The 18,161-nt window shown below is 57.6% G+C and overlaps 7 protein-coding genes across 7 annotated transcripts in view; 3 read left to right on the forward strand and 4 right to left on the reverse strand.

The window, feature by feature from the left end:
- The first annotated feature begins 1,378 nt into the window (after window positions 1-1,378).
- P884DRAFT_305166 (uncharacterized protein) lies at window positions 1,379-2,449 on the forward strand. The gene has a single exon (XM_069445087.1). The coding sequence runs from the start codon at window positions 1,760-1,762 to the stop codon at window positions 2,327-2,329; it is 570 nt and encodes a 189-aa protein (XP_069301867.1). The 5' UTR covers window positions 1,379-1,759; the 3' UTR covers window positions 2,330-2,449.
- A 470-nt stretch (window positions 2,450-2,919) lies between these two features.
- On the forward strand, window positions 2,920-5,289 carry P884DRAFT_253740 (MBOAT, membrane-bound O-acyltransferase family-domain-containing protein). Its single transcript, XM_069440831.1, has 5 exons — window positions 2,920-2,958; window positions 3,035-3,079; window positions 3,183-3,282; window positions 3,363-4,384; window positions 4,441-5,289. The coding sequence occupies exons 1-5, from the start codon at window positions 2,937-2,939 to the stop codon at window positions 4,893-4,895; spliced, it is 1,644 nt and encodes a 547-aa protein (XP_069301868.1). The 5' UTR covers window positions 2,920-2,936; the 3' UTR covers window positions 4,896-5,289.
- Window positions 5,165-6,018, reverse strand: P884DRAFT_8868 (uncharacterized protein). Its single transcript, XM_069446143.1, has one exon. It carries the CDS (start codon window positions 5,902-5,904, stop codon window positions 5,434-5,436), a length of 471 nt encoding a protein of 156 aa, XP_069301869.1. The 5' UTR covers window positions 5,905-6,018; the 3' UTR covers window positions 5,165-5,433.
- Window positions 6,019-6,269: 251 nt separating this feature from the next.
- P884DRAFT_189167 (uncharacterized protein) lies at window positions 6,270-9,171 on the reverse strand (the record flags this gene model as incomplete). Its single annotated transcript, XM_069437418.1, has 3 exons — window positions 6,270-6,532; window positions 6,588-7,030; window positions 7,088-9,171. The coding sequence occupies 3 exons, from the start codon at window positions 9,169-9,171 to the stop codon at window positions 6,270-6,272; spliced, it is 2,790 nt and encodes a 929-aa protein (XP_069301870.1).
- Window positions 9,172-12,120: 2,949 nt separating this feature from the next.
- P884DRAFT_305169 (uncharacterized protein) lies at window positions 12,121-13,472 on the forward strand (the record flags this gene model as incomplete). Its single annotated transcript, XM_069445088.1, has 3 exons — window positions 12,121-12,173; window positions 12,356-12,818; window positions 12,930-13,472. 3 exons carry the CDS (start codon window positions 12,121-12,123, stop codon window positions 13,470-13,472), a joined length of 1,059 nt encoding a protein of 352 aa, XP_069301871.1.
- Window positions 13,473-14,458: 986 nt separating this feature from the next.
- P884DRAFT_266110 (uncharacterized protein) lies at window positions 14,459-15,828 on the reverse strand (the record flags this gene model as incomplete). The annotated part of the gene is made up of 4 exons (XM_069441998.1): window positions 14,459-14,901; window positions 14,964-15,344; window positions 15,408-15,498; window positions 15,553-15,828. 4 exons carry the CDS (start codon window positions 15,826-15,828, stop codon window positions 14,459-14,461), a joined length of 1,191 nt encoding a protein of 396 aa, XP_069301872.1.
- Window positions 15,829-16,910: 1,082 nt separating this feature from the next.
- Window positions 16,911-18,161, reverse strand: part of P884DRAFT_295970 (uncharacterized protein) — a gene marked incomplete at both ends in the record, with an annotated part of 1,470 nt that continues 219 nt past the window's right edge. The window contains one exon of the mRNA XM_069444375.1: window positions 16,911-18,044. Coding sequence (XP_069301873.1) covers window positions 16,911-18,044 — 1,134 coding nt within the window. The remainder of the gene's footprint in view (window positions 18,045-18,161) is intronic.

An 18,161-nucleotide genomic window follows, 5' to 3' on the forward strand; every position in this document is an offset into this window, starting at 1 on the left:
TCTGTTTTCCACTCTATGTCGGTCCCTCCCGCTGCTTGAATCCTTACAAGCTAGTGCCAGCTTCTCTTCACTCATGTTCGACCGACCACCCGCCGGTATCGCGGTCGTTACTCCGTCGCCCACTACATTATCCAAGGGACCAGGAACACGGTGCTGATCCTGTCTGTGCATGAGCCAAACCCGTTCTGGACATTCGATACGTACAGATGGCAACTGCCAACGCCACCGGCGCCAGGTGGAACACGACGGGCTCGTTAAACCCGAGGGTGATTATTGCTACCTTGCCCGGTGCAGCTCCCACCATGATGCCTGGATACTATTTCCAAACGACCCGGTGCCGCAGAGAATTTCGGAACGGGAGAATCGCCGCCGTAATATACATAGGGTTCGAGCAGCCCACTTCCGGGGTCTATTCTCGCCGGATATACTGCCGTCGGGCGGCAGGGCCTGTGATGTCTCGGGTCGGGCATTTTCAAGGTTCCTGAACCGGAAGCGGTTGCAGCGGCGGTCTTGCTGCCGCATGATTGCTTGGTGATGGCGTTCTGGAGGCGGTGGTATTAACTGGCGTTGCGCCGATGTACAAAGGTTGTCCGCGAATTCCGAAGCGGGGAGGCCGTCCATGGGGGGGTTTCGCATCGCCAACTTGCATGGTGACACTGGCACTGCTGAAGATACCCGCTTCTACATCGGGTGTGTTGCCCGAGCTTAAGGCTGGGCGACTTCTGCTGGGGCCATTGTTCAGGGAAGGGAGCCGCAGTTGTGTTGATTTTGGCTGTTAACAACTCGAGATACGGGGAGAATTAAGGGTATATCCCGTTTGCCCGTCTGAGAAATCTGCGTGTCATGGTGACACGGATCAAATGGCAGTACCATCTTGGGATGACGGCAAGTGCTGCTTGAACCCAGTTGAACCAAGTGTCGTGGCGATTTCTCCTTGAGAATTGTCGCGACAGCACCTGGCCCCTCGGCTACCGTTGTCTTCTCTTGTGTGCTTGCCGCAACGGTGTTAGACGAGCAAAAAAGCCTTAGGGTGGCAGTCAAAGGTGTTTCGAGCTGCTGATTCGATGCAAGGGGGTCAGCCACGAAAAACGCCTACCTCATTGCGCGGCTTTGAGAAGATGGACCAGTCGCGACAGACACACCGTCAAACTCGTCGCCGCGACGTTTTTTTATTTATTTATTTTTCCTCTGCATTATTGCTGCTGCCCAACCCCCAGCTGTTGGGTCAAGATGTGTTCCCTTCCAGCTTATATTCGGCAAGACCTCGATTGCCTGAATCGTATTTCTCATGTCTCGCCTGGTAGTCTGCTACAGCCAGCGACGGTAATAGATTCTCTCCGTCGTGATTCGGTTCCATGTCATCCATCCTCAGGGGGCCCTCCGGCAAAGTAAGTAGTGGCCTCCGTCAGCAAATCAAGTGTCGAGTTAAAGCATGCCGCTAATATAGGACAGCATACGCTCGGGGAGCCGCCCTACCTCATAGTAAGCTTCTGTGCTGGTGACCCCGAGAACGATACGACGGTGCTCGAACTCATCCTGAGGGTCTCTGCCAGCCTCGAGGACACCAGAAGCAGAAGTCCCACTCAGTCTTTTGAGACTCCCCGGCCAACCTCTATGCTTGTGGCAGAATACCACAAGCAGCGTTCGAAGCGTGGGATTCAAAATATCATTGCGAGATTCGAGCACGGTCATGAACACCTGGTGGTGAAGCAATCGGTCGTTGGCGATCACAACACAATTAGCTTCGAGCGTGTGCCTAATGCGTGGGAACACCACTAAAGAATCGGCAAGGGAGCCGGAAAGGAAGGCTAAGGAGGACACAACGGAACTCCCCTGTTCCGTTCTGTGTGGTCAACAAAACCCTTACGCACTAGCAACAGTTCACTGTGGAGTCAAGCGGACCTACAAAGGCATGCAAAGAGTTAAGTATGAAACCTTACCTCATCATCACACAGTGAGATTATGCGAAATATTGTTGCCGCAGCCAAAGATTATCGACCCTGCAAACTCTGGATCGGGGCTTCCTCAGTATGCAAGCCCCACGGTCATACAGCGCACTCACAATGGGCCAGGGTGGCATGGACTTGTCGCAGGCTTCTACCCTCCCCGGGTCTTGGGATGCACCGAAGCCGGCGTCTTTTCAGACGCGACCATGCTCAATGACTGCCCTTCGCCATCCACTGTGCTCCCCCCTGTGTCCCCCCTGGAAAACCGCTCGGCACAGCAGGAGACGTTTGGGACCATGGGCAATGCGGGCGAGGGCGGTGCCGTGGATCCCCCACAATATAACCCCGAGATTGAGGAAGAGGACTCGGACTTGGTTTACTAGTGAACTAGTTATCTAGCTTGCTGCCGTGGAAGCCAACGCTGGGCGCCTTTCGCTGCCGCTCTTGTGCGTCCTCAAGGCTTGGCCCCCTAGCATTAGCACTCTCCTAGCTCTAGCTTAGGTGAAAGAGTTAAAGAGGGCTTGTCAAACAGCCTGTACCGTTGATACTGCGAAACGGTGAAGCCAATCCCGGTGTTCGGCGCAGTGTTATGAACCTTCCTAGAATAGAAGCATGTGCCTGGCAGTGCCTGCTGCGGATGAGGGCTCCACTCTCTCGCATTGTTTAACGCCGGGACCAAGCATGTGCACGGATGCGCTTGGTGATGTCACGCGTCAGGGCACAGCTGCCAATTTCTTGCTTGTCGCTCTTGCATGCCAGAAACAAGTACCTTCCCTCCTGATGTGCCTAAACCTGATTTCAAGATTATTACCTTCGATCTGTATCGGAAGTTGCCGACTGAAAGTTCTGTTTTCTTGCGCCGAACTCGCCCTTCCAGGTACCCGCAAGCGACTCGGACAGAAAGCTTCCAACTCTTGAAGCTCTTCGCAAGCTGCCTCGCAGCTTTGCATTCTCGAAGCCCTTTAACAGTCCCCCTTTTCAGTCTCGAGGATGATACCCTTCATACACAGACGTAGGCATCACCGCCGCCACTTTTTGTCCAGCCTAGGCGAGGGACCATATTTGGCTAACGCTGATCTTCGTCCCAGCATTTGTCTACCTGGCCGATAAGCTCGGCGCAGGTCCCGATGAGCGTACGAGCCCTCCCCTCCGCCCTCGTTGAGGCCTTAGAGCCCCGAAGAGCCTAAAGAGCCCAGGAGGCTTTTGCAACCGACGTTGACTTGCTTGTCACGCAAGTGAAACTCATCTTTTCCCTCCTTCTCTCCTACCCGCTTGCCGGCGTCTTGAAACGTGTTCCCGACGCACGACCTGCATACAAGAATTTGTTTTCGCTGAGGTGCGCCGGATTCTTAAGACCTTACGTGGCAAGGAGTGATACCAGGTGGTTAACATTCAGTCTCTCTTTGTTCCCCCCAGCATCTCCATCTTCATCCTCGTCGGCTTGTTTGACCTCTGGGATGGCCTCCGAACCATGTTGATTTCGGCGGGTGGCACCTACGCCATCGCCAAGTTCCTGCGCGGCTCCCGCTACATGCCCTGGGTCGGATTCGTCTTCCTCATGGGCCACATGAGTATAAACCATATTGCTCGTCAGGCTGCCAACAGCCCCCGCTCGGTGGATATCACGGGCGCGCAGATGGTCCTGGTCATGAAGCTGAGCGCTTTCTGCTGGAACGTAGCGGACGGCCTGCTCCCTGAAGCCGAGCTCTCCGACTTCCAGAAGGACCGGCGCTTGACGGAGCTTCCTGACCTACTTGACTATGCTGGCTTCGTCTTCTTCTTCCCCAGCATGCTGATCGGGCCGGCCTTTGATTTCGCCGAGTACCGTCGGTGGCTCGACACGAGCATGTTCGAGGTCCCCGCAAACGTCGATCCGGCCAAGAAGCCACCGACCAGACGCAAGCGCAAAATTCCACGCAGCGGCACACCAGCTATGCTGAAGCTCGTAACAGGTCTAGCATGGATCTTTGCGTTCCTGAAGCTGTCCGCCTACTTCGATCCCAGTGTCCTGGTTCAAGACAAATTCCTCAGCTACAGCTTGCTCTACCGTGTGCTCATCTTACACATGGTCGGCTTCACCGCACGTACCAAGTACTATGGCGTATGGACAATGTCCGAAGGCGCCTGCATCCTCGCCGGGTTGGGGTATAATGGGGTAGATCCTTTGACTGGTAAGGTCTCGTGGGATCGCCTCAAAAACATTGATCCGTGGGGGGTCGAATTCGCACAGAACACTAGGGGCTATCTCGAGGCCTGGAACATCAACACCAACAAGTGGCTGCGCAACTATGTCTATCTGCGCGTGACCCCGCGGGGCAAGAAGCCCGGCTTCCGCGCCAGCTTGGCTACTTTCACCACTTCCGCCTTTTGGCACGGTTTCTATCCAGGCTACTACCTCTCCTTTGTCCTGGCCTCCTTCATCCAGACAGTTGCCAAGAGTACGATTTTTTATCCCTTCTGTTCGCGTATACTTCCTATTGACACGCTCTGGCAGACATGCGCCGAAACTTCCGTCCCTTCTTCCTCGATCCCAAGACCGGCGCCGACCTCCCTTCAAAGAAATACTACGATGTCGCCTCTTGGCTCACCACTCAACTCACATTCTCTTTCGCCGTCGTGCCCTTCCTCATCCTCTCCTTCTCTGACTCATTGCTAGCCTGGTCGCGCTTGTATTTTTATGCCATCATCGGCACGGCGGGGCTGATGGTCTTCTTTGCTTCGCCTGCCAAGGCGACACTGAAGAAGAAGATAGAACAGAGAAACGCCAAGGCCGGGGTCAGCGGACCCGGAACTGTCGGCAACGGGGGCGATGGCAAGCTCAGCAGGTCAACCAGCTCGGACAGCCTGGCTTCGCGGACTCCCGTCATGGGCATCACACAGGATCTGGGCAAGGAGTTTGATGACGCTATGAGCGAAATTCGAAGTTCCGAGGCGCTGAAGCGGAAGTGAGGTGCGACCAACCGTCGAACACCGAGCGCCTTCTCTTCCAAACAAGCATCAAGTGTTCCGACATCCATGGAACAGGCGGCCGAGAGTCGGCAAGCCGGGAAAAGTGTTCAATTATGTGCAGATGAAGAATGGGGTATTCGAGGGATCGGCGACGATTCAGGGAAGTGTTACGCGCGACGAAGTGGCACGGTTATTGCATTGTTGATTGAAGAAGGGCTGAAACGATGGAGCATCAGCAAGCCCCAGTTGCTGAAGAGCGCTTGCACGCGTCACCCTCGACGAGGTATGGTTCAACGTCACTAATTTTTTTCACAAGACGAGCACTCGAACCATCTAATATTGTATTTGAATTACGTTGAGTTTTCCTCCCGTAATCCAACACAACAACGACCGCCACCGACTATAGAGGCGAATTTTTTTTTAAAAAAAAACAGTTTAAACACTAAGTGTAATAGTGAGAGCCGGAGTCTCATAGCCATGACTATAAGGTCTAGAAGGTAGCCAAGGCGTATCATCAACGTCACCATCATGAGGCCCTTTAAATTCCCCCACCATGACATGACAGATGATCCCAGATCGCTAGGGGAAAAAAAAATGAAAACAAATGACGGTGATGTTGGGACACCATATGGTCAACACAACCACCGAGCATTGTGTGCGCGCATGTGTGTTGCGTGCGTGACAGAAGCCCTCCCAAGAAATGTCCAAGAATACCCGCCCGACTCCAAGCTGTGCAGAAAAAAAAAAAAAAAAGAACACTCAGTGACGGGGTATCTTCTCGCCGATTCAACCCCTGGATCATTAATGCTTCCTCCGTCTGCCCTTCTCCTCTTCCTCGGAGTGAAAGGTTAAACGGTAGTAAGGGTGGTGGTGGTGATAATACAAGGGATAGAAGAAAGAAACGTGTCAAAATCAAAGAATGTCGTGGCTGACATGTCCCATAGCCAACACTACGGTTGGCGCGAGGGAAGAAAACGAGAGAGAGAAAAAAAAGGTAGAATATCGACATGGCTGTTGGAAGGATCGTGACACCCCACTGGAGGGGTTGGGAAGCGCATGAGAGTGTCTATTGCCTTGTCGATGATGATAATGGTGATGATGAGCGATAGAGCGAGAATCCCCCCCGTCAAGAAACCGTTTCGGGCGCCGGAAAACGAAAACCCTTTCCTTCGCCGTTCCGTTCATTCAAATGCGTCGTAAGATCGTGCTCCGTGGGAGGCATGTGCATGTGTACGTATGTATATACCAAGATGGAAGATGGCGAGCTTCGAAAGCGTGGGTGCTGCTGATGGACTCGACAGCGCATGGGAGGCGACGTGCTGGATGGTGAGCAGAGCTGCTGGGGTGACTTCGGTGGCGGATATTGGGTTCTCTTCACCTCGGTTGTCCCCAACCCTGCCGAACGCCAACGACAGCGAGAGCGATGACGGCACCGATAATGAGAAGGCCGATGATGGACATGACCCGGTTAAGGTTGCGCCACCACCTGGCACTCTGGTACCTTGTCTCATCGAGGACGTATCTCTGCTTACGAGAGGCGGGATGAGTAGGGCTATACTTGCTCTTGCCGTTTTCGGCCTGGGCCGATTCCAGCTCGGGGTTGGGAGGCAGGGGAAGGAGAGCAGCAAGCATCCATGCTATAAAACAGTTAGGATCTCGCTCCTTGGTGATGTCGACGGTGAGGCAACTTACCCAGAGGAAAGACAAACCCAAGAATGAAGAGCACCACCTGTGCGTTCCTCCTGCCCAAAATACCGCTGTCGGCCGACCAGCTCACGCTCGGCGGATCCCACACGCTGTAGCGATTTGCACGACGATCTGTCTGGAGATGTGGCGACCAGATGCTGGAAGTCTTCTGCCTCAATGACCTGAACACGTTGAACTCGTGGGTCTGCGGGGCCGGCGATGTCTCCATGGGCGCCTGTTCAGGAGCGGGCTGCTGACCAACGTTGGGTTGGACTTCCCTTGGGCGCTTCCTCGGACTGAAGATGGTCTGGGGAAAGTTGTCCGTGTTCGGAGACTCGCTGCCGCCGAGAAAGACAGAGCTTGGCGGTCGGCTGTCGCCGCTCTCAGAGATGGTCAGAAAAGAGGGACGCCTGCCGAGAAACCGTCGTTCGCCGGATCCGTAGTAGACCCTTGAGACGCGTGTCAGCATAACACGAGGTGAGTGACGGGGTGGTGTCATTGTTTACCTAGCCCAGGCAGGGATCGACGAAGTGAAACTGTTGGCGCGAGAGCTCGAGTTCGAATGGAGGTTCCATCCGGAACCGTTGGCGAACAGTGCAGACAGTCCTGTCCTTGACGGCCGTTCTTCCAGGTCCGCCAGCCCATCCCCATGCTCGTCTTGGTCTCGGATCATGCGAATCTGCGAGGGTCCTGCTCTCGCGAGGCTCGGCTGCGGCCTCTCGAGCGAGTCGCTGCCCGGCGTAGCCGCGACCTCGTCAAGCTGTCCAGCTATGGACGAGGAGACGCTCGCCATCTGACGGCTGTGCATGGAGCTCACCCAGCCGGTGCTGCTGCCGCGGCGGTGGTGACCTCCGCTCCCCTCGGAGAGCGGCGAGACAGATCGGGCGGGATCGCTACCCGGCTCGCTCTCCGACATGACTGTAGACAGCTGGGAGCTCCATTGGTGCGGCTGTGACTGCAGCATCGGAGTCTGCGCTTGGAGGGTGTGGGCAGCCTGGGAAGTGGACGCGCCGGACTCGGACGTCTGGGGAACCGACCATGAGAAGCGCTGAGTTGACGACGCGCCGAGACCGAGCACCGCTGGCGTCTTCAGGAACACCTGGGTAGGGTCTTGACTCGTGATGATGGAGGATAAGCTCTTGAGCGACTGAACGGAACCGGTGCGGGAGCGGAGGGTTTCGCGAGATCGTTGCTTGTAATAGCCGAATCTTTCGTATGACGTCCTCTTCTTCGGTCTTAGCGGTGGAACAACCAAGCTCTCCTGGGAGTAAACGGGGCGTGGCTTTCTGGCGACAGTGGCGAGGGACGACGAGGGTGACAGGGACGGAGGGCCGTGTAGCACGTAATTTTCGTTGCCGCCCTGCGATGCCGCGGCCGAGCTGCTTTGGGACGCTGGTGCAGGCGACTGACGCAAGATTTCCCAGTTGGGGGGAGTTTCGGAGTTGAACGCAAGACTATCGCTGGACTCCTGTGCAGCAGAGGCGGGGCCATACACCTTATAATTCGTTGCTTCAGAAATGGTCTCGACCGTCTGGGCAGTTACGGAGGTAGTGAAGGATGCTTTAGGCACGACAGACCGAGTTGGCGATTCGTCGCCCTTTTCGTCGTTCGCCGGGGCGGTTTTTTCCGGTAGCGGAGCGAGCTGTGTCTCGGACGACGACGTCGACGATGCACCGTACAAGGGCTGCTTTCCTTTGTTCTCCGGAGTGGCGGGCACTTTTCGCAGGCCACCGACGAGGCGGTAGTTCCAGGGGGACGAAGAAGTGGGATCCTCGGCCAGCTGCGTGGTCGAGGAACGGCGGGACGAGGGAGTGGAACGGGGGAGCTCAGAAGAGCTCTGGTCGAGCACGACGGTGCTTGCGCCCGTGAGGGGGGTACTCGCACGGCGATTACTCCACGTGTCGATCGAGGGGCGGTCCTGGGCACTAGGGGATCTCGAAGCGTACGACGAATGAGGCGACGTGAGGCTCCCGGCGACGCTGCCAGACGCGTCGTGCTGCGGGTCTTCGGGAACGAGGGAGAAGGTCCCGTTAGGGTGGACGGCAAGGCGCAAAGTGCCTCGGCGCGAGTGAGAGCGTCGGTGCTGGGAAGTGGCGGAACCAAGTGACGCAGAAGGTGACGGCGAAGAATCTGCGCGAGTGCGCCGCGCCGCCAATGCTTCATGGCCCGCGACTTGAGACGAGACGACGTCAGACGGTGACCTCAGCCTCGGTGTGGTTGGCCCAGCGGGGCTGAAGGCCGAAGGGGTGGGCAGAGGTTTCACCCCTGAAACTCTCTCATCCCCAGGCCTCACCAATGAGGAACGCCGGACCGTGGGCGATGACAACGCGGACCCCTGGCCACCAAAACGGCTCTCTGTCACCTCATCTCTCCAGCTGGGCCGCCTGGTGTGCGAAACGTTGCTACTGGACTGGTCCTGGAAGCTCCCGGAGGTCCGATCCCGCGACAAGGCCTGGCTTGGCGCCCGGTCCTCGGGATCGAGCCGGGGGGGCGAGTACGGGACAAGGCGGATCCCGGGTTTGCTGGTTTGCGAGTTGGAACGCTCGTGGAGTGATGTTGATTGGCCATGTCGGGCTGGTGGCGCCGACATGGCTTTGGGACGGCCGGCGCTCGGGGCCGGGAGACTATCGATCCGTCGAATCCAGCTCCCACTCTACAGGCTGGGCAGTCAGATCTGTTCCATGACCGTGTCATGCGCGCTGTCAGAATAAGGAGTGCCAGGCGAGGCGGGGTGTGCGTCGAGACTGGGGTGGGATGGACGGTGTTCCGCCGGAAGCGGATCGAGGATCGATGTTTTCGATTTTTGCTTTTCAATTGCTGCTGTCGATTTGCAGTAAAAAGAGCGTCTGCCGCTGCTTGATGCGGTTTACGGTTTGCGGGTTGCGGGTTGCGAGTCGCGAGCCAGAGGTGGCGGTCGATGCGTAGCAGCCAAATCAAAACAGAAAAACAACAAACGTTCAAGCAGCTGCCTGGGCAGGCAGGGAACAAGGCGAGAAAAGAGTGCGCCGTCAAGAAACGAGAAATATCCCACTGTCGGGTTAAAGATAGACAAGGTCGGACGACAGCGTGGAAGAACCAAGGGAAATGATCAATTGAGCATCGAGGTGGGCGAGAAGACGGGCGTCTGGCGAAGCATCGGATCCAATGGATGCAATGCAAACGCGGGCGGCGGACACAAGGCGCCTATCTCGGCCAGCACCAAGCTTGCTCCTTTTGATGTTTCGCCTTGGGGTCGAAGAAATTGGGACTAAATCAAGCGTGGAGTGTTCGGAGAAAAACCCGTGGAAGTACTTCCAGGTTTGTAAATATTCCCGCAAGCGCAGGGCAATGACCCCAGGATTACTCCGTACATGACCATGACTCCCCTACCCAATGGCCAGCGCCCACTGTCTGACAGCGTAGTGTAAGGACCAATCTGGAAACACTGAGAAAAAGAGAGAGCCAAGGAACCGAGAGTCGACCGGGGGAGGAAGGAACCCGCTGTCGGTTGACCGCTGTAAGGCAAGCTCGACACAGGTTGCTGCGTCGACCTGCAAGCCGCGAACTCCTTGTTTGGGTTAGCGCGAACCGACCTTCCCCCTGGACACTTGCTCTTTTCGGCGCAACACCAGCGCCTCTGCGGTTAGCGGCCTTGCAACCCCCAGAACGGCGGACTGCCTACAAGTAGCTCCAGTGCACACTAACATTCCCCGAGCATCCTGTCATTTTGTGCTCCGGTGTCCACCGGCGAGACCGGGAACATGGGAACGATGTCTTTTTGTTTGCTGACGCCGACACCGACTCCCAAGCAGTCCGGGCCGTCGCAATGCGGCCAGAAGGCGAGCTGAGGTGAAGATTCGACTCGGTTGCGCACTCGAGACGGCAAGACGATGCGCCGCTGCACTCCTGGCTTGAGGGTGCTGGATCGCCCGAGAAACTACAGGGCAGGACGCCGCCGACAAGAAGCGCCCCCGCGAAAGCTGCAGGAGCGGCCGGAGCATCCGATCAGCAGGCGGTTTGAGGTTTGCGCAACACCACGGAACCGCCATACCTCAGGTCGTTAGTGTAGTTATGTCCTCTGCATGTATGTACAGTACGTAGTGTACGGAGGTATGTGCACAATAATTACGCTATGTTAGTGTGTGGATTAACTAGCTATTCCGTAAAGCATGTATTTCGACTTGGCGACGTTCCCAACAACGGCCGCAATTAGCTGGTAGTTAAGTAGTTAAATGGGATGACCCAATTCATCACCAGCGGGGCCCCCGTACGATGCCGCTGACTGACCTTTTTTGCCCCTTTTCAATGCGTTGCGTGATGTTGCGTTCGTACAAAATACATATGCGAAGGACGGACGTCACCTTAAACTGTGCGCTCCTCTCTCGGACCGTTTCGCCGGCGATCGCAGGAGGTGGTGTACGATCCGTACAGCGCCATGCGAACAAAATGGGTCCTGGGATACGTGGTCCCAACAGCGAGGGGCTAATATCATAAGCGAGAACGCAAGCCACAGGCTCGGCAGGGGCAGACAGGCACCCGGCGGTGTGGGGGGACCACACAGCAATCAAACCTCCCCGCGCGCGACTTGCCAACGGCGCGCCCTGCTTTTCGCGTTTTGCTCGCGCTCCGTCTGGACCATCCACACCAACCATGGAGCACTTGTCCCAAGTGTAGACGTCACAAGATTCGCATCATGAGATGAGGGCTGTACGGCATAGTGATGCATACCAAGTTCTCCATACTTGGAGAGCGAAGGGCGAGGTATTCAGGGCTACACTCGTCGTCCACCACCTAGCGACATCGTGGCTGAAATGATTGTAGCATTCAGATGCACTACATTAGCATTGTTTTTGAGAGACACAATCACAAGACCTTGTATGGCCGGTTTCGGAAAACGCTTGCGCTCCCGAACCACCTGAGATAGGTACGTGTACTACGTAGTGTACAGTACCCGTAGGTAGCTGGTGTAATGCAAGGGAGGCACGGGCACCCTTAGGTTTAAATCCGGCCGGTCCAAGAAGGTGGGCAATTCAGGGCTGGAGATCCGCCAATTTTAGGTTTTAACGGATCTCTTCAACCCTCAACAGCAGATCGAGCAGTCGAGCAGTCGAGCCCGCGGTCCACAGAAAGCTCCAATAATTGCGCTCGTCTGAGCAGCCAGCCAGCCAGGGCTACATACACTAATAAGAACATGAACGTTCGAAGCGCCCACCTGCTCTGATTTACAATTGTACTCCGTCCTTACGAGGTACACACCAGAAGCACGGGGGTGGAGCACCCGACGGGAGTAGCCGCGGGTCTTTGACAGTTCAAAAGCGACAAGCACTTGGCGAAATCTGAAACGGCCCAATCGCGCGGCTGTCCCTGCCACCAACATCCCGTAGCCGCGGTACACTCTAATAGGACTGCTACACTACTCTCGTGCCTTTACTACACAGAGTACTGTACAGGACACTCGGCCAGAGAGCCGCCGAGACGCACTTCTCTGACGGCGTCTAAGCAGGAGGCGGCCGCAGAGTTGGAAGCTACGAACCGTCAGAGAGTGCAGTAGCTCCCCAAGATGCCTGCCATCGCAAATACTCTACGCAGGCTTAATCCTTGGCACAAGGGCAAGTACATACATCCCATCCCGTACCTTCCATATCCAGGGCAACCCAGTACGGAATACTCCGTGCCTTGCACACAGGTTTAATATGCCAGTGTACTACCGCTATTCCGCACACTATCTCCTCGGGCTGCCGCCGTCCCACACCCACCAACGTGCTCGTGGTCATTTGAAAACATGAAGCACGGAGTCATCTAACCCTTGAACCCTGGAACTTAGACGGCCCTCCACCCCCGCCGCGAATCTCCATCAGCGCCGCCTACGGTCTGCTCGTCCTCTACGCCCTAAGCTACTTCGTCCCCTTTTATCTGTCGAAGGCCACCCGCCCGTCCCCAACCCTCTCGCGGGACGCGCCCTCGGTCATCCGCGCCCGCATCCGCTTCGTGACGCTGTCATGCCTCGCCTGCACGGTCGTCACCTACCAGGTGCTCACCCGCGCCGGCGGCACCACCCCTCTTGAGGCCCTGCACCTCCTCGGCCTCTGGCCGGTCGCCCTGCGCGACTCGTTGCGCGTGCTGTTCCTCACCGCCCTGCTCTTCGCCGGCCCGCTGTACAGCTGCCTCATCGTCGAGCGCGGCTGGGCCGACTGGGTGCGCCTGCAGCCGCTCGTCGAGGTCTGGGAGGAGTGGACGACCTGGCGGAACATTGTCGCAGTACGGCATAATCCTCCCCCTCACCTTTCGGCGTTCCCTTCCCTTTATCATTCTCTTCCCCGTTCCCTAGCCCGACCGACAAGACTCTTCCCTCTGACAAAAGCCTCCCAGGGCCCCGTAACCGAGGAGGTCCTTTTCCGCGCGGCCTCGATCCCCCTCGTGCTGCTCGCCCGCGTTCCGCCGCCCGCGACCGTCTTCCTCACCCCGGTCGTCTTCGGCCTCGCCCACGTGCACCACTATTACGAGTTCCGCCTGACCCGCCCGGACGTCCCCGCCGCCGCCTCCCTGCTGCGCTCCGCCTTCCAGTTCGCCTACACCACCCTCTTCGGCGCCTACGCCACCTTCCTCTTCCTGCGCACCGGCTCCCTCGCCGCCGTGTGCGCCGTCCACGCCTTCTGCAACTGCATGGGCCTGCCCCAGCTCTGGGGCCGCGTGGATCCCCCCTTGGACGTGGCCGCCGCCGCCGCCGCCGAGGCCGCCGGCGTGCCGCTCTCGAGGAGGCCGCGGCCGAGCATCCTGTGGACCGTCGTCTACTACGTGTTGCTCGTCGCCGGCGCCGTCCTGTGGTACCGGAACCTGTGGGTGTTGAGCGAGAGCGAGAACGCGCTGCTTCCGAGCTCCGCGTTTGATGCGAGCGTGCCGTCTTCTGCTTAGTGCTTGGAGTACCTCATCGTCGCAGACCATCTTAGATTTAGAAAATCCATCCGAGTCCCAAATACGAATGGATGGGTATGTGCAGTATGTACATATACGTGGGAACGATTACGTCGGTGTGAGAGGGATAATTTGGACGTTCTGATATCGAGAGTACACATATGGAGCGTATCATGTAGCCATTGGCCTGGCTCGCCGTAGACTCAATCGGCTTTGATGAACCCGTCTCGAATTTTCAACGAGGAGTACAGGACGTCAGGCGGCTCCGATTTGCGTCCAGCTCCACAGCTTCCGCAGCCGCATGTTGACACATGGTTGATATTATTATTCTACCTACCGACTTGGCCAACAGTAGACGCCCGACAAGCCCCGCCCGTCAACCCTCCATTCCTTCATCCCGTGACTTTCCAACGCGAAATTCATCTGTTCACAATCCCAACGAACGCGGGTTTCCAACCAAGGCCGCCCCGCCGAGAGCGATTTGAACATCCCACAACCCCAGAAACGCCAGTCATGCGCGCGTTTATATCTTCGAGACCCAATTTAACAGCACCGTCGAAAAAAAAACACTCACGTATGCCACTTCGAGAGAAGAGGAAAAGAAAAACAACAAAGAGGCAACGAAGCCCCGTCCTCGTCCCAGTGTTGCAGTGCCCAGAGGTCTATGCTGAGATATGAAGATCGACCAAGTTTAGAACGGCGTGAAAAAAAATAGGAGAAAGGGGAACCTGAGAACGAACAAGGTGATGTACAAGAAGCGAGTTGGAGAGGAAGGCGAAACGGAACGATGACACCGAGGTATTCAACTCCGTCTGCCGCGGGAGAAGAGGATCCGTTCTCCAACGCTGTCGAGGGGGCCGGTAGAAAACCGCGTGCCATCAGGTGTGCGGCACCCAAGTGGTAGGCGTGCTGCGGGAGAGAGCTCAGGTAAAGCAAAAGAAAAGAAAAAAAAGAAGGGGGTACAGTGGGCTGGCGCCTTGCCCTCATCAGGAGTTGGCTGCGTCCCTATTGCTCTGCGCACTGGCACTCATGGTGGGCTTGTTCGTGGTAGGCAGGATGCCGGCGTCTTGGGCCTTTGCCCGGATCTTGGCCCACGCGTAGACGAGACCGCTGATGAAGCCGACAAAGATGGCGGTGACGCTGCCAAAGGTGATGGGGGCGTCGAAGAAGATCAGGCCGCTGATGGCGATGGGGAGCTTGTTGAGGGAGCCGACCATCGAGTATGTCGTCGAGGAAGTGACGCGGATGCACCAGGCCGAGCAGTACGAGATGAAGATGGCGCCCAGGCCCGAGTACACCATGCCGACCATCAACTTGTTGCGAGACTCGGCGGGGAAGTTCCTGGCGAGGTTCTCGGAGGACCAGTCCTCAACCAAGAGCGAGCAGACGATAAGGACGGGAATGGTGAGGAGGTTGTTGTAGAACATGGCTAGACGGCCGGAAGGGTCAGCACCCGGCAAGGCATCCCCATCGCTGGTTCGCTGAACTTACTGTCGTAGTCCTTGAAGTTCATCTTCTTGATGGCCTTGCGCGTCCCAAGCACGTACGACGAGGTGCAGACGACGTTCATGCCCATCCACGCATAACCGGCGTTCAGAGTGGCGAGAGCAGCCGAGGTCTCGCCCGAGTGGCCGACGCCATCGATGGCGGCCTGGATGTCAGCCCAAGCGGCAATGACGGAGCTCAGCACCATCAGGCCGAAGGACAGCAGCGTCAGCGGGGTCACGCTGCCACCGAACCAGAGCACCTCCCCGTAGGCGATCACGATAATGGTCAGGTTCTTGAAGATGGTGTAGACCGGAACGGAGAGATACTGGAGCGCCTTGGCGCCGGTATAGATCATGCCGACGAGGAGCAGCGAAACGGGGAACCCTGGGGCCGTGGTACGTCAGCAAAGACCATCGAAAAGACCTCCAGGGCTTAGCGCGAACGTACACTTCCTCGCCTTGTTCGTATCGAACGGCGCCAGATTCTTTATGAGGCCAGTCTGTCTGGATACCAGGATCGCGAGCGTGCAGACTAGCGACTGAGCATCCCGTCAGCCCTCCTTCCATGCTTCGCGCGCGCAGAGCATGCCTACCTGGACGGCGAGATAGAAGAAGTTGAGGTTCCATTCCGACCCAGAGACTACGTATTTGTTCACAACCGTCATGCTGATCGACGACAGGCAGTACGCGAGGATCGACGCGCCGGGGCTGTGGTTGAGCTTGTCCAAGAAGGCCGAGAATCCCGGCTCCCGACCGCGGGGCCGGACCACGGGCGAGCGCCTGCCCAGAAAGGGGTCCTTCTCGCCCCCGAAGTCGTTGCCGCCCTCCGCGGCCCGCATCTCAATATCCTCGTTCCTCTTGTTCGACATGTTGGGCGATGCGCGGAACTCTCAATAGGACTAAAACGAGCGACGGGTGGTGGTGGTGGTGGTGGTGGTGGTGGTGGCGGCGGCGGTGGTATTACGCGAGGTGTCGAACCGCGGGGATGCAGTTTCGTATCGGCCAGGACGGGTTTCCGGAGAGGGAGGGACGGTTGTTGGAAACCCGGATGCGCGCAGGATGATGACCCGGAAGAAGCGAACGTGTGTGGCGCAGGCAAAATCGGGTAGCGAATGCTCTTCGTCCGACGGGAATGCAGCAGACGAACACTCAGACCGGCCCGCTGGGAAGAGAGAATATCGGTCGGGACGGGCTAAAACGCGTTGCCAAGGGGGGTTGTTGGCTGGGAAAGCAAAATACGCTTCCTCGTTAAATTGGCGAAGACTTCGAAACCAGCCCTGGTCTCCCTGTGGCTGTTCGCGGCTCCCCTTTTTCTCTCCTCGGCTAACTAGCGACGGGGGCGGGGCCGTTGTGGACCCCTGAGACGGTTCTTGGCTGTTTCGAAATTCTTGTACCAAGAGTAGAGAGAACGGTCTGCGATTCGCTCATTCTGATCTTGGCACACTTTATTTCTCGAGCCGAGTCTCGCGCTTACATAGTAAAACGTCAAATGCGGTTTCACGAATCATGACAGCTTCACTCGGTTTATTCTCTGATTCTGACATTCCTTCCGACCCGACTGGGTTACCAGCGCTTCGACTTTGGAATCCGCTGTATGCTTGTGCTTCCTTCAGAGAGAGGGGGAAAAGCAAATAAGGAGAAAAAGAAGAAGAAGAAGAAGAAAGGAAGAAGAAAGGAAGAAAATGCTCGGCATTTATTTCCACCTGGATGCCTTTAATTGCTTGTATATCGGAGGTGGTTTTTGAGTACGGCTGTGGAAGAGTGCGATCGCTGTAACATGGCACTTAGGAGCCAGGGGATTAGAAAGAAGGTAGATAGCTTGTCCGGCCGAGAATTTCCAAGAACATGATTGAAGAAGGTCCGACACGGGCAGTCCACAGAGCATCCCGAGGCGTGTCTGGACGGGAAAAAGCATCATGAACTTTGCTCAGCTCTCGGCCATCATTCACATTCATGTATTCTCTGCTTCTTTGGGGTCCGGGGTTATCCCCTCCATCACATCATCGTTCTCCCGCTCCTTGTCCCCGTCGTCGTTCTCCCGCTGCTCCATCTCGTCCTGCTCCTCCCGCTCCTCCCGCTCCTCCCGCTCCTCCCGCTCCTCCCGCTCCTCCCGCTCCTCCCGTTCTTCCCGCTCTTCCCTCTCCCTTCTCTCCTCTCCTCCCTGCCCCCGGTCCTCCTTCTCGGCCTTCTCCTCCCGGTCCCGGTCGTTCTTGTCGCCGCCCTTCTCTACGCCGGGGGCATCGGGCGGGGGCGGGAAGTTGAGGTGCTTCCAGTCCTCCAGCTCCTCCGTCACGGACCGCAGGCGGTCGCGGATGCTCTCGATAGCGTAGCTCCCCAGCAGCAACCTCAGCGGGGGGTAGGAGCAGTGGGCGAGCTGCCAGACCAGCTCGGCGCACTTGACGGCGCTGGTGGGCTGCCTGTCGCCGAGCCACTGCACCATCCGCTTGGCGTGCAGCGCGGGCGAGGTGGCGTGCGAGTACGGCTCGCTGGCCGGCTTGATGAGGAAGTGGCCCCAGGTGGGCAGCGGGTTCGTCGTCGAGTCTGGCTCGTCCCTCCTCACCAGCCCGGGCTCGACGAGGGTTGCCTTGATGTTGAACGAGTCGACCTCGTACAGCATGGCCTCGATCAGGCCCTCGACCGCGTACTTGGTGGCGCAGTAAGGGCCGAGGCCGGGGACGCCCAGGGCGCCCGAGGTGGAGCTGAAGATGAGGTAGCGGCCGGCGTTCTGCTGGCGGAAGTAAGGGAGGCTGGCCTGGACGATGTGCAGGGTGCCCATGAAGTTGGTCTCGAACTGGTTGCGCAGGTCGTACTCGTCCTGGTCTTCGCAGGCGCCGATGACGCCGTAGCCGGAGCAGTTGGCGATGCAGTCGATGCGGCCGAAGCGCTCGAGGGTGCGGTCGATGACGCGGGCCACCGACGCGCCGTCGCGCACGTCGCACAGCTGGCCCAGGCACGTCTCGCTGTTGAGCGCCGCCATGGCCTCGGGCGGAGTCTCGAGCACGCGCCCGACTGTGGTGACGAGGTCGCCGTGGCTGAGGGCGGATTTGACAAGCGAGCGACCCATGTGGCCGGTGCCGCCAAAGATCTGGGGGTGCTTCGTTTAGTCACCGCGGGCATTTTGGGCACGGTGGGAGGGACAAAAAAGCGAGCGAGCGAGAGAGAGAGAGAGAGAGAGAGAGAGAGAGAGAGAGAGAGAGAGAGA

Source organism: Thermothelomyces heterothallicus (genome assembly GCF_042370625.1).
Source record: "Thermothelomyces heterothallicus CBS 202.75 unplaced genomic scaffold P884_scaffold_1, whole genome shotgun sequence".
Classification (NCBI taxonomy): Eukaryota; Fungi; Ascomycota; class Sordariomycetes; order Sordariales; family Chaetomiaceae; genus Thermothelomyces; species Thermothelomyces heterothallicus.

Coding starts and splice junctions, on each gene's coding strand:
- P884DRAFT_305166 (XM_069445087.1), top strand. CDS start 1,760: ATGCGTGGGAACACCACTAAAGAATCGGCAAGGGAGCCGGAAAGGAAG.
- P884DRAFT_253740 (XM_069440831.1), top strand. CDS start 2,937: ATGATACCCTTCATACACAGAC. Junction 2,959..3,034: donor GATACCCTTCATACACAGAC/GTAGGCATCACC, acceptor TCTTCGTCCCAG/CATTTGTCTACCTGGCCGAT. Junction 3,283..3,362: donor AAGAATTTGTTTTCGCTGAG/GTGCGCCGGATT, acceptor TGTTCCCCCCAG/CATCTCCATCTTCATCCTCG.
- P884DRAFT_8868 (XM_069446143.1), bottom strand. CDS start 5,904: ATGTCGATATTCTACCTTTTTTTTCTCTCTCTCGTTTTCTTCCCTCGC.